The sequence below is a fragment of the Aquila chrysaetos genome, chromosome 11, assembly GCF_900496995.4.
Source record: "Aquila chrysaetos chrysaetos chromosome 11, bAquChr1.4, whole genome shotgun sequence".
NCBI lineage: Eukaryota > Metazoa > Chordata > Aves > Accipitriformes > Accipitridae > Aquila > Aquila chrysaetos.
In genome coordinates this window covers 9,154,064-9,168,718 of record NC_044014.1, presented here as the reverse complement: position 1 = coordinate 9,168,718, position 14,655 = coordinate 9,154,064, and the positions used below count along the sequence as shown (strand labels likewise).

At 34.1% G+C, this 14,655-nt stretch overlaps 1 protein-coding gene across 4 annotated transcripts in view; it reads left to right on the top strand.

The window, feature by feature from the left end:
• The window catches only part of ATRNL1 (attractin like 1), a 539,891-nt gene that overhangs the window by 226,060 nt on the left and 299,176 nt on the right, over positions 1-14,655 (top strand). For all 4 annotated transcript variants that reach the window (XM_030030646.1, XM_030030645.1, XM_030030649.2 and 1 more), the window contains exons 22-24: positions 3,209-3,303; positions 3,947-4,025; positions 5,249-5,406. In XM_030030646.1, coding sequence (XP_029886506.1) covers positions 3,209-3,303; positions 3,947-4,025; positions 5,249-5,406 — 332 coding nt within the window. The remainder of the gene's footprint in view (positions 1-3,208; positions 3,304-3,946; positions 4,026-5,248; positions 5,407-14,655) is intronic.

The window sequence follows — 14,655 nt, the reverse complement described above, 5'->3', positions numbered from 1 at the left end:
AAAATACGTTGGGATATTTTGAGTATAAAAGACACTATACATAACCAAATCTTACTGTTTTTCATTATTTGCTGTTTCAACTGTATTGCAGGTTGAAAATGCAGTAAAAAAAGTGGAAGTAATTTTCTGATTTGTTACAGATGGTAAAGTTATGAGGAGCTGTATAGTTTAATATCTTTTATCAGTGTAAGGACTTTTCCTGCAATGCTTGAAAAACTAGTTCCTATTTTCTTGGCTTTTAGCAAGGAAAACAAATTAAAAAAAAAAGAAAACAAACACCAATGAAACAACAGCAAGAACAACAAACCCCAGGAAAAAAGTAGTCATATTGTTTTAAGAGTAAATGACTGAATTTTTTTTAAACTTGTGTGCAGAAAACCTGCTCATTCATATGACTGGGAGGCAAGAGTCCCACATGGGACTCTACTCCCAATTTTGCCTTATGATGAGATCTTAACACTATATCACTGCTGGTCTTTGGCTGATACTCTGCATCTCTGAGAGGGCGCAATGTGGGCTTAGAAGAATACTATGACATTTTTAAATGGTCATTTTCCACATATTGTGAGAAAAATCAACAGGATCTTGTCCAGAAGGCCCATCTACACTGCTTCTTGCATCTTGTAGCCTTTTCAGTAACCAGAATTTCCGCAGGAGTGCATGCTGAGGGGCTTGTCTGCCATATATTTGCAATAACTCTGTTTGCAAAAATTCATGCTAAAGCAGTCATTTGTATTTTGTGGGACCCCAAGTTGACTAGATCAGGAGATTTAGCATATCTATACATTAGTATACTAGCCTTTTGGCCTTGCAACTCATGATTATTAAAGGGTTTATTAATCCCTTTAATAGGGGTCATTCTCTAATTGCCATCTTTTGCTGTCCTGCACCATTGTGGTGCAATGGTACTCTTACTGTTAAATATGTAGATGTGGCACACTCTTACTAATAGAGTCAATGAGACTTTATAAATTAGATTTGCATAGTTATAGAAGTGTAGAGTAGTATTAATAAATAAATGGGGTCTTTAATATTTATTCATCTTTTGCCTTCATAAGCTTGCAAAAACCTGATCAAAACTCATTATCTAAGACATCTAGATCAACTTATTCTTATTTTAATAATGGAACTGTAATGGCTGATAATAGAGAAAGTGGACTTTTCTGCTTCGAAGGTCATGGTAAATCCTTTCATGTAACTCCTTTATTTTCTAATTTTCTTTCCACACTCAGTGTAAAAAAACCAACAAAAACCAAACCAACAAAAGAACCAAACCCATTTTCTTTAACTATTAAGACAATACAGTGGGCTATATTCATGCTTCATTGACCAGTAAGCTTTTTTTTCTCCTCCTATATCAGGCATCCCATGGGATACAATAGAGCGTGTTTTTTCAGATGATGTGTTGCTGCAGAAAAGGTGATTGTCAGCAGTAAGCAAAGTATTGAGTCCAACAAAAGGCTGACACAGCTTTTTCCTGCTTTGGCTTAATCTTTCACTCTCTTTGTATTTACTGATTTTGTTTTTATGATCACATATTTTTTACTTGTAACACACTGCTTGTGTGGTTTTGACTAATAGAATGTCATCAAGACAGGGATCAAAATAGGGCTTCAAAATTATTCACTAGGATGTAGCATCAAAGATGACTTGAATCTAACCATATTTTAACATGCACAAAATAATAATCCGAGTCATGTACATTTACAAGTCACCTCCTTATTTCCCGTGACAGAGCAAAAACCAGAATTTTTTGATGCCTGTAGAACTGTAATGGTCAAAGAGTTGGAAGATTCATTCTGTTAGTTCTGAAGATATCTGCCCCTGTAACAGAGCATTCAAGATCCATCCACTGCACCCACTTTTGGTTCACAACTGTCTGTTGCACAAGGATTATTAATCCGCTAACACAATTTACACCTCTGAGGGCTCTGCTGATTCTTGACTATCTAACTGCAGTGAACATTGCCTGCTGGGATTCTATGTGGCACCCTCTATGAATTACAGCAACAGTCATCCCTGGTGACGGGGTCCTTTTCTTACATTATGGAGGTGCTGGAAACCCGCTTCACCCTGACAAGTCCACCTCTACCCCTTTGTCCAGCAGAAAAGTTCTTTTTCAGTCATTCCTAGTGCTATGACCCAACTAAGGGTTAATCTCATTCCTCCAGCTTCATGAACACAATGGGATAGCTCAAAACTTACGTCTTCTGACTTGTCCCAATCATTTTATGCTCCTTCCAGGAAGGGTTAAGCATGGTTTGGGTCATCTGAGGATGGTCCTTTCTCCCTTCTGCACCTATGCCAACTTTAGCTGGCCATCAGGGCAGTGCTGTTAGTGTGCAGTGACAGGAATGGCATGAATATTCAAGAACTGCCTGGCAGACTCCATTCCTTTCATAGGTTGAAAGAAAAATGTGTAGAACAAATGCCATTTGGAAGTGAAATAGAATCTTTTTGAGTCAATACTAGACTGTGACTTGTTTCTCTTGTATGAAAAGTTCATATCACTTGCCATTTAGAAAAATCTCTTGGAATTCTGGAAATTTAGAAAGGAAGTGCTTGGTGGTCACATGATTTCTATTCAAAATTCCACTGCACCGTTTTATTATTAGCAATTTTATTTACTAGAGTATCATGAGCTCATACTATATAATTTTATAGTAGATGCAACTTTTTTCTAAAATGTTTAAACCTAGTAATTCTAAAATGTGTTATAGTAATGTAGCTATGTAAACCATTTATATAACACAGTAAAGCGTATGAATGTAAACCTAAAATATTGAACTGCATTTTGAACAGAACATTTGAATAATTATTTCAGAATAAAATTAGGGAACGGCTAACACTCTAACGATACTTGATACTGTATTTTGGAATAATTACTTTACAAAGAATGACTATTCCAAGTTATGTGTAATAGCTGCTCTGACTCCATGATAGAATCTGTTTCTTAATTTAGTTATTTTTCTTAATTTTATTTTTTTATTACTGCTTCACCTAATTTTATTTGTTTTTTGTTGCTTCAAGACATTGTAGTGCAAATACTTAAACAGTTAAATGCATGTGAATAATTCTGACTTCAAGATTATTTCATGTTTTTTAAAATAAAAGTAAGCGGTAAATTTTTAGATGCTTGCGTAATATATTATTAATATGTATACACTTGAATCTATTTTATTATTTCTAATTTCTGTTTTGCCCACAGACAGCCTTTTGATTGATTACCAGTTTACCTTCAGCTTATTACAAGAAGATGATCGCCATCACACTGCCATAAACTTTATAGCAAATCCAGAACAGGTAAGAAAATGTTATTAACATTAGACAAGTTTTGGAGAGTCATGATTAAGACTTCCATTGTATTTGACCATGATTAAAGGTTTCCCAAGTGCCTATAAGGTATTAGAGATATTTCAAATCTTTCTGAGAACTGAAAATTATTCCAGTGCATTCACTGAGAAAACTTTCTAAATGGTGCACGCACTTCAGATCAACTAACACTCCAAAAGATTATCAACTGGTTTATTTTATTGCTGTTCTCATGAATAACAAGTTTTAGTATCTTCCTGAGATGAATTAAAGGAGTATACCCTTCAGTTAAGAAATCTTTATAAGCAGATTTGAAAAGTAATTTTTTGATTGTAATTAAAATGTAGTCATTTGCCATGTATTTTTTCTTCAGTTTTGTAAAGAAAATTATTTCATTATTTTTATCACAATCTGAAAAGATAACTTGTGTAGTTATATGCTTACTTGTACCCTGTTCTTACTGAAGCAAAAGAGAGGATTGCCTTTGGCTCTAAGTTATTACCATTTCTATTTATGTTTAAAATGAAAAATGGAAGACAATTAAAAGGCTATATTCAGTTATGTGCAATAGAGTTATATTCAATAGGTTCTGATATATTTTCTTAACTTCAATATATTTTCTTTTTTTATCTAGTCAAATAAAAATTTGGATATATCAATTAATGCATCAAACAACTTCAACCTCAATATTACATGGTCCATTGGTTCTACAGGTGAGGGTGAATTTTGGTGTGATGATTTTTTCCCATGTGATTTCATGATCCTTTAAGCTATTTTAACCTGATTGTCTCTTTGTTGCTAATTTTGATAATAAACCTTTACCAAATGTGTTCTTTTGCCATTATCATTATGCCATTATTAATTATATTATTTAAACCTCAGATGATAATTTGCAATCTGAACAAAGCTTCATTAATATGTTAACTTTCTCTCCTATTCAATTAAAATTACTTTGGTAAGAAAAGCTTGTAGTCTATTTAAATTTTTAAAATGACAGTGTTATGAAATGCTGTGATTTTAATTAAGATAAATTGCTTCCTTAACTACTGCAGAGACTGAGATTTTATTTCTTTGTTTCAGTGTTCAAGCTAAAAATTTAATTATTAACCTTAACATTGATATCAAACAATAAAGTTCTTCTGTGTATGCTGATAAAAGGAGCTGCTTATCTATTTTTCTCCAACTTTGAACCCCATTACTCTTCTTTGTTTTAAGGAGGAAGAAAAGCTTTATTTAGACAGTTTTTCTGAATTGGTTCTATTGGCTTTCTGAAAACACATCCAAGGAGAAGTATTATCCTTAAAATAAAATCATACTAAAATTAAAAAAAAAATCTTTTTAAAGAAGGTTCTGAGTTTGTCTTACATAAACTCATGAATTTTTTCATCAATGTAATTCTGAAGTATTTTAACATACCATGGTTAGTAAATTTTATTTATTGCTTTATTTTCACTTAGCACAGTCACCCATATATTTGCAAAAAATGATACATGTTTATTAGTAGGTATGTTATAAAAGCTTTCATGAACAATTAAAACTGTACAGCAATAATGTAAGATGTAGAGAAATTCAGTTTCAAGCTTTATTAATCTATGAGTTTTTATTGAAATGGAATGTAAATTACTAGAGGAAAGCATATTTTCTGTTTAGCTGACCATAACAACTTTCTTCTGAAATTCATGTAACTTCTATCAATTTTATGATTTATTCATAATCTTTTGAAACCAGAGTAAGGTTTTCTGTGAATTGTCTGTATGTACACAAAATATACCTAATGTGCCATGTAAACCATAGTAAGATTATTAAAGTTGTAGAATGAAGACACCAAAAGTAATTGCAGAATTTAAGTTTCTTGTGCAAATTTACTTTGGCAGGCACCTTTAATGATGATTGATATTTGTCATAAATATATATCTCTACCTATGGGTTTTTTTAGCTGGAACAATATCTGGAGAAGAGATTCCTGTTGTTTCTAAGGCTAATATTAAGGAATACAGAGATAGCTTTTCCTGTGAAAAATTTAACTTTCGGAGCAACCCAAACATCACTTTCTATGTCTATGTCAGCAATTTCTCCTGGCCAATCAAAATACAGGTTAGTATGACTGTTTTGTGCTTATAGAGATGTTGACATCTTAGCTTTACATTGAATTTCATGTTTTCACTCATACAGAAACTGTACAAACAGTATTATTTGCATGCTGTATTTTCTGTGTATAAGAATTACATTATGATGCCTGTGCTTTCAGTAGTGAATCAGACTTCAGACTGTCAATTTTAAAATCTGAGGTTAAAATTATTGAACATAAATGTTTACTTGTAATATATCTTATGCATTTAGATGTATACGTAAAAAAGGGCATACAAATATGTATGTATGTATGTATGTACCTAGATATTTGAGTGTAATCTTTTGTTAATCATTAGTTTAGCCTCTGATTTTCTTAAAGGTTGAAAGTCTATATCATATTGCAATATTACAAAGTTCAGTTAACGCTAAGTATATTTGGTTAGAATTTATATTCTTCTTTGACTTCATTGGAATCAATTTCACTGATTATTTTCTGGAGTAGTGAGATACTGTGCAGTGGCAGACTCAAAAAAATCAATGCAATGATGATTATTATTTTTCCAACCCCCCCAAGAAGTTTCAGCAATATTTATAGTTACCATTACTATAGCTGCATTTGTAAATACTGTGTCCCCTGCACCAATCAAGGAGCTCTTTATGTGCATGACCAGCTTTTGGCTATAGCTCCCTTATGGAATTAATTCTTAAAAATTAAATTGTTAAAATGGTAATAAAATTTCATAATTCCTAGTGATTTGCTCAAGAAACCAGAACAAGCTCAAAATACTTGCCAGTTAACCACAATTACAAATATTCTACAGATGTCCATTTTGGTGGACTACCCTACCTCCCCCCCCCCCCCCCCCCCTCCCGTTTTTATAAAATACAGACCCCTGTTTCATATAGATACAGATATGATAAAGTAATCTGCTGTGGAGCCTCCTGGATTAAAGCAGTCATCTTCTAAGTAAACTGGCAGAGAAATATTATTCCTGTGTTGTGTTCAGTAAAGCTAGACTTTTCTTAATCATACATGGATGTTAACTGTAAATATGTGTTACACAGTGTCGAAGGATGAATTGGTGCAACTTATTAACAGTTATGCATGTACTACGTTATATAAAAAAACCTGAAGTTTAACTGCTTGCTTTTACTCTTCATATTATGGGTATTTTTTACACTCACCAATCCCACTTCCTAAGGATAGAACAACTTCAATTGCCAGATAGCCTTCCTAAAGAAACCCATGAAACAATTTAAGTGGTAAATGCATTACACACTCTGTTCACCTTTAAGATTGGAAGGTGCCTATATCATCCTGTGAGACAAACATTTTCAAGGTGATGTATTCCTAAGATATGCAACTCTTTGTCAGATGTCAGCAGATTGCAGCTCTAGCTTGTGCTATTCCTGCTGCAGCATAACATCTTAATGGCAACATGTTTTAATGCATGATAAAGGGAATCTCTGATCATTGGTTACATCCCACATCCCTTCTTTATTTAAAAAAAAAAAAAAAAAATCAGACTTCTCCTTATCTGCCACAGTTGCACAGATTTTTTTGTATTTATTTTTGAGGCCCATTGAAATTCATCAGTCTAGACAGTTCTGTCTGAGAGATGATGGTGTTTGAGTATTGCATTCCTTTCCTGTCATGCTAATTTTTTCATAAAAAACCTTCTTCCATCTAGAAATTAAGTCACTCCAATTTTATGCAGCAGTAAAGGAATGCTAAGGTCCAATTATGGAAACTCTTTCAGGATGTTAATATTGTCCTCTGTATTTGTCTTCCTAAATCAACAAGATTATTATTTAGCTCTCAACTTTTTTATGCTGTGGTTTGTTCTTTTCCAAGGCAATATCTGAAGTTCACATCACCCATACAGATTTCTAATGTTTGGTGCTCTAGCAGTAGATAAGATCTTCAAATGATAAATGGAGTAGGAAGCTTTTCAGAGAAAACAAGTTTGATTTTATATGTTTACTTTAAAATTCTGTATATAATAGAAATTTAAAAAATACATGAGCCTTCTTATGACTTAGGGTTCAGACAGGGAAGTCATGGTTCATACCTATCCAGAGGCTGAAATTTCCAAGGCCAGTACTAAATGGCCTCACAGTTCTAATATTTATGCTCTTCTACATCTCTTAGCATACCAGATTTCACTTTCACAATACGCAGAAGTTGTTGATATCAATCTATTGTTATATTAAAGAGCATCCATTTAAAGGATGATAAGTCTTACAAAAATGATGTTACTGTTATACTGATGAAAGGACTCTTTGGAAGAGTCAACATACTGTTGATGGATTCAAGTTCTGGTTTGGAATGGGGAACTCTCTAGACGGTCTCTGAATTATTTTTCAAATGGTCTAGAAAGTAGTTTCCCAAATTAGCCACCTTTGCCTTTCTGTGGTGATTAGAGAGTTGGCGCCATGTTCTAGTGCAGGGCTTTGGATGTCATGGAAGCTGGCCTATGCATAAATAGTCTTGGACACTGAACTATTTGCACTGTAGTCCTTTCCACTAATGCAGTCACGCTGCATTGGTCAGATTGTGTTGATTAAAAACATACTAATATTTTATATCAACTCAGTACTGAAGGTTTCATTTAATTCTGTTAGAACTAAGGAAATTACTGTGACTTCCTTGGGTTGTATTCTGTTCATAGAAATAAGTAAGATAGCCACATGAAATTTGTCACGTGCCTTTTACACAATACTTTTGTAGAGGCCTAAATACTTCACATCTACCGTTTTTTAAATACAGTCTAAGTACCACTATCCTGTATTTACGTTATTCATTGTGACTTGTCAAGAATAGATTATGTAACGAATGAGTTCCTAAGGAAGCAGAATAGTGACCTTACTTACCTTGTAACTGATATTTCAAGTTTCGTTGTTGATATGCATTTCACCACTCTCCTTTTATGCCTCCTGTTATGCTGGCACTGGAGCTAAGATTGCTTGTGTCTTTCATTGGGAAGGTTTGGGTGTTGGCGTTGGAGTTAATGCTATTTACCATTTCATTTCCTATTGGAGAAGGAACAGCACTCCTCATTATAGAAGACATTTAGCTTCATTTTCTGTCAAAGTCACCTATATTATCTCTATTTTTGCATTCAGTTCTCTTCAAGATTTTCATGACTACAAGGAAAAACTGTACATCCCAGCAGGTGACTGTTTACTTGGATCAATGGCTCACAGTTGCTTCCTCAAGTACTTTTACTATACAGGTTACCTATTCAGCAAGCTTGGAGTTTTTTCCCTAAATCTTAATAAATTCCTGGTGATTCTAACACAAAATATCCCCTTCTGAAATATGACTTCCTGACTTTGAAAAAAGAGTATGTGATGGTTGTTTCCATACAACAATTTCCTGAAGATGTGCTGGTCTGTGCTAATTATTCACCAGCAACTACCCAGTGACCCATTTTATTTTTGTCACTGGTAAGTCTAATGACCTCAGAATACAAGTTCTTCAGCACTGGATATCAGTGAATTACTTGCCAATTATAGAAACTATGTAGGAAGTTTTCAGTTTCAGATGAAGTCCTTCTCTCTTTATAAAATTGTACTCTAGGTTCCCATTAGTCAGCACCCTTCTTCTGTCCATAATGGCTACGGGCCATAGCTGGGTGCTCAGTCAGGAAGAGAGCTCTGCAACCCTCAGGGGAAAATGGTGCATTGAAATTTCCTGATGCTAAAAGCATTTTATTTAGCTATAAGATCTCTTGTTCCTTGACATCAAAGGAGAAACAGAAATGTGACATAGTTGCATAAGGGGTCATTAGAAAGATGGTGATATAGGACATCTTCAGCTTAGAGCTGTTTCCACAAATAGACCTGTTATTGGGTGTAACATGGACAGCTACCAGTTTTTCTCAGAAGTGTGTAGTAGTTATATGCCGGCACACAAATGTTGGATATTTTCCTGTTGAGTTATTGGAAGAGTTTATACCACACTTTTTCTCCATTTCCTGTAATGCAGAGCTGACTGGAAAGTAAGGATGAATATAGACCCTTAAGCTTAGCTCTTCCAGACTTTAATAGGCAACAGTAGTTTATACATCTTTTCAGAGGAAGTCTTTATAAAGCATCTTTGTTATTAGAGGGTTCAAGCGTCCAAGTAATAGGATGTGATTTATCATCCAGACTTACCATCCCTATGTTTGACTGGGTGTTGTTGACAGTCCCAACCCTTGAGGTGTACCATGTCTTGTATATCTGTTAGACAGGACTCCGTGAGAAAAAGCTGTTGTCTTAAATAGGCTAGATTTCTCAACAGAATGCACGGCAAAGCCCCATAACTTGTTTCTGCTCATTTTTATTTTATTTTGAGAGTAGATGTAATTCAGACTCCGCTGGTAATGGAATTTGAAGGCTGTAACATTTATTGAAAAGCAGTAACTCAGACTGTAGCCAGCACCTCAAATAATGGTCAGTGGTCCCTGAAGCAGTAAGCAATCATAAAGCTTGGGCTTCTGACAGCTATGCAAATATCAGTAACAGCAGTAACATGTTCTTCACTTTCAGGAAGCTAATTTTATGGCAAGGGATTTTTGTCATTGAAGCTGGTAACAGATGTCTTTCCTTTTTTTTTTTTTTTTTTTTTTTTTTTTTTTTTTCTTCCCCATCAGTTGCTCCCATATTCTGAAAAGTAGCAAGTGCATATGAAACAAGCAAATACCCTTAAAACGCTGTCCTGGCTATCCAGTTGATGTGCTCTCTCCCTAAGGACAGCAATAGCATTCTTGCTTCTGGATCAGCTGCTTTCATGCACCTATATCTCTTTATAACTGTCAAACCTATAAGTCTGATCTCAACTTGTGCCTTAGCAGCAAAATTTTCTACCAGTTTTAAAGCCGCATCTGGAGATAATAATAACTCTTCTACTAGTTATTTCCTTTCCTCCCTGAAGTGTATATGAAAGATTCACAAGTGTCTGAGTTTTAATTGGGAGGGTCAGTTTAAATTATAAGGTTCAACCTAAGCAGCAAAGCACTGCCTGGCAAAATTAGGTTTGTATTTAATGAAAAAAAATCTTTTTATTCATTTTTGATCATAGAATAGTTAATCTAACAGGTTTCCACAGCATAGAACAATTATTGTTACAGTGAAGTTAGACATGATGTTAGTGTACATGTAGAATGCCCAAATGTGTTGGAAAGAAGGAATGTAATTATTCTTAAACAAGCCTACTGCAAGATTTAGTAGAATATTGTTGGGTTCTTTTTTTTCTGCACTGTTGTTTCTGAGGAAAACTAGCTTTGGCACCCTGTATTGGTTTGTATGCCAGAACAGAATAATGAATTATGGTGAAGATTTACATACTTCACATATAAATTTTCAAGGGATTTTTTTTTTTTTTTTTTAAAGGGGAAACTAGTGTTCTTTCAGTTTACTGGCTCCTGTTTCAGAATTGATTTTCTTTCCCCTGTTAATAGCCTGCCTGTAGCAACTGCAGAAGGACTGTAATGTAAATCAAGAAACATATCTACCCTTGTAATAAAATTTACTGTGTCGCATAATTTATTTCAGCTTTTTTGTTTTGGAGTTCATTTTGAATTTTTAACATTCATGAATGACTTATATGTTGTAAAAGCTCCAAGAAGTAAAACTTGTCAGTCACTGCCATTAGAAGTTACAACGGTAGCACAAACCTAATTACTAAATTAACAAAGAAAGATCAGAACTTTTTAGTTTTTAAGACCTATGAAATTTGCAAAGGTCGTGATTCTGGGATCTTTGCTTGGAAAATGTGTATTTATCCACGTGTAGCTGTGTTTGTACAGAACCTCCTCCCATCAGTGATTGCATACCTAAATCTAATCTCTATGATTTATGGTGAATGATTCAATTTCTAAGTGCCTTAATGGTTTTCATAGAGGCTGCTGAGTAACTGCATATAGCTATGTGTGAAGACACTATAATTCTTGGAACAGTTAACAGGTATTGATGATGAAGTGGATACATTAGCGTCCAAAACAACTTTGACGTTTTCTTACAGTAAATATAAAATCCCTCTTAAAAAGAGGTTTGAAAGTATACCAAGAACAAAAACCTGGGAAATCAACCGAGCTACCATTTAGTTCCAATTCTGCAAGGAGCACGAAATTCTTTTGGAACAGAAAAAAACCAGGAATAGATGGCATCTAGCAGTACAGGGTGGGTTAGTTCATAGATGACTGAAGTACAGCCTAAAATATAAATATATACTTGGCTTCAGTTTTCAATAGGGATTATGATATCGATCATAGTGTAAAGTCAGGATTAGATAATAATAATAATTAACACATAATTATGAAAATTATCCTCAACAGAGTTGGACGCAAACCTCAAGCTTAATGTGCTCAGATTAAGCACCAGGTAATATCCGTCCTAGAATGTGAAGGAAGTGACGTATGAAATTGCAGGGCCAAAAGCAGGAGGGTAGGACCACGAGACTGGAGAAAAGCAAATGCAAGTTTGTATCTGAACGTAGGAAGGAAGCGATTCAGGTAACAACAGGTTTAGTAGTATACAGTGCTTTGGAAGAGATTTTGAAGGAAAGTTATATTATAGTATTTAGTTTTTTGTCAGGTTTTATGCATTGACTGTAGACATTAAGTTAGACAGTAAGGGAATTGGCTGATGATTGGAAAGTAGAAGAATGTAGATCTAAAGAAAGAGACATTTGTGTAACAGATCACGTGGCTGCTTATGATACGTTTGCACTTCGATATTCTGCCAAAGTGGCTCATCTAATTACCTTTCTGGGCACGTCAGAGTGGAAACATTTAGTTTGTTTGACAGAAAAAAGTCTGGAAATTCAGATTTATGTCTTACATAGGATTGTTTGTTATATCTGATTAAAATATATGAAAATATGTTTTCATTGTTTTTCAATTCAATGTAAATAGAGTTTTTGCTCTGGAGTTATTTTTAGAAATAAACAACTCCACTAAGTGAAGGAATTCAAAATTATTTTAAAATTGAAATCGGTGGGACAGCAGCATGGTGGTAAAGATTCATTTCTTTCAGTACTAGATTCTAAAACTAAACTCCGTTCTGTTGCTCAACACATTAAATACTATTATTAAAACTTCTGTGTCATAGTTACATTATTACAGGTATATCTGTTACATGTATAATTATTGCATTATATGAAGTAGTTGAAAATTACTAGTGAAATGTGGACTGTTACAGTAATTATGAATACCTTTTTTCTTTCTGAGGTAATCAAATATAATACCAGAAACCTACTGGTTCTTGCCTTGGAAAATTAACTATCTATAATATCTATAATTTATTTCCTTGTAGTTGCAAGGCCAATTGTGTGGAGAATAAATCACAAGACTGTATAATAGTCCCAAAAAGCTTAATGTGCCCAAATCCAATATAGCATTTTCCAACATGCTTCCCATAACTCCTGAAGTATTGCTAAAATGAGGAGATGTTTTCTGACGATTAGATTATACCTTTTTTCTTTAACAAATAATGAAAGACCTGTTAATGTTTGTCATAAAATATACTGGAACAAGGTTGCCAACCATATTGTGCCAACTTCTACACCACTCCAATAAATGTAAATGCTAATTTCATTACTCTTCCTGGTACATTTCTTTTTCCAATCACCTTAGGAAAGGTTTAATATGAGCCACCAGAATATTTGTAAGTATTTAACATAGTTGATATATTTCTGAGAAAGCAGAAGCACTGTTAATAGTTCAGCTACTGATTTAAGGGAACCAAAACACCTAATTAAGAGATAATTAGTCCTCAATGATGCATAGTTTTAATTGGTGTATAATTTGAATGTCTGAGATAAGAACTCCCGTAACTGATGTGCCAATTGTATAGGGTTTTCTTTTCCAGACAGACCAAGGCACCATCTACTGGTAGCTGTATAACACAATAGAGATGTATAGATATAGTATTTGCTAATAAAAATTATCTCCCTGTGATGTTTAGCAAGTAGATATTGAGATTTTTTTTTCTCTAATTTCCATTTCCCTTATCTACTTAATTAAGTAAGTTGTAGTTAGAACATTTAGAATGAAATAGAAAATGTTGCTCAAAGATAGCTTTTTTTTTGTTGTTAAGGACTTTTGATTAGCTATAGGAAAATAAATCAATTATTCATCTTGGGACTTTGGGAGGGAACATATGACAGAGTATAGAAACCTGGGGTTTTTTTTAATAATAAGAAGAAACCCTTCAAAGATTAAGATTCTCCCTGAAGAAAACATCCATGCCTTGCTGAACCGCAGAAGCCTATAAAGGTCATACACAGTGGCTCCCACACAGTCAGAATAATTTGAAAGTAAATGTTTGGCTCATAGGGAATCAGAATGGAAATAGGAAGATAGTGGTAGATAATAGATATTTTCATCCTATTTATCATGACTGTTCACTCTAGAAACCTTAGTTACCCTCTCTAACCAGGATTTTGTAGATAAATGTGTACGTACAGGATTTCTGTTTCTCATATTTTTGTTTAAATTTGAATTTGTGCCAAACTGGAACAAATCCATGTTTTTCAACATTTCTTAATAAACAAAATGTCAGTGGCCCAAAATCAACTTAAAAATTCCAACGTAAGGTGTTTGTGAAGTAGGCTTCTCAGGAGCCCTGCATCTCCTGAGTAGTGATGACAATCTTGTCAGCCTCACCAACATGATCATGGTCCTGACACTGACAGGAATTTCAGGTGTTAAACTTTATATATGCTACTGGAAGACAATCCTTGAGAATGGAAAGTAGTTGCCTTCTATTGATCTTTGGGGCCTCTTCTAAGGTATTTTTATTGTGATGAGATATCTCACGTAGACCTCTATTTTTCACAAAGCTACGTATTAATCTTTTAACCATGTAGTCAATGTATTAATTTCTGTGATGAAATAACAAAATGAAAATATTAGTCAGTGAAACTCCAGGATTTTCAAATCCAGAGCCATTCCGTTGTTCCTCATGGATTAACTAATGCTTATATGGTTTGAGCTGAGCTAACTAATGCGAAGATATGAGGAAGTCAAAGTCCACAAATGTCATTCCTGAGAAACACAAAGTTGGGCAGAATCACAAGCTCTTTCTTTAGCAAGAAGACCAGCTCAGACTGCAAACTTGGTGGTTAATTGGGCAGATATTGGGGAGCTGTGCTCTTTGTTAGATTATAGTGTGAACGCTCACTTCTTTAGACTGTGCAAAAGGATGTTAGTGCTGTGATCTCGTTTGTTTTCATTATGAAATGTTGATGATTAGTTTTTATTTTGGAATGTTTTAAGGACCTTT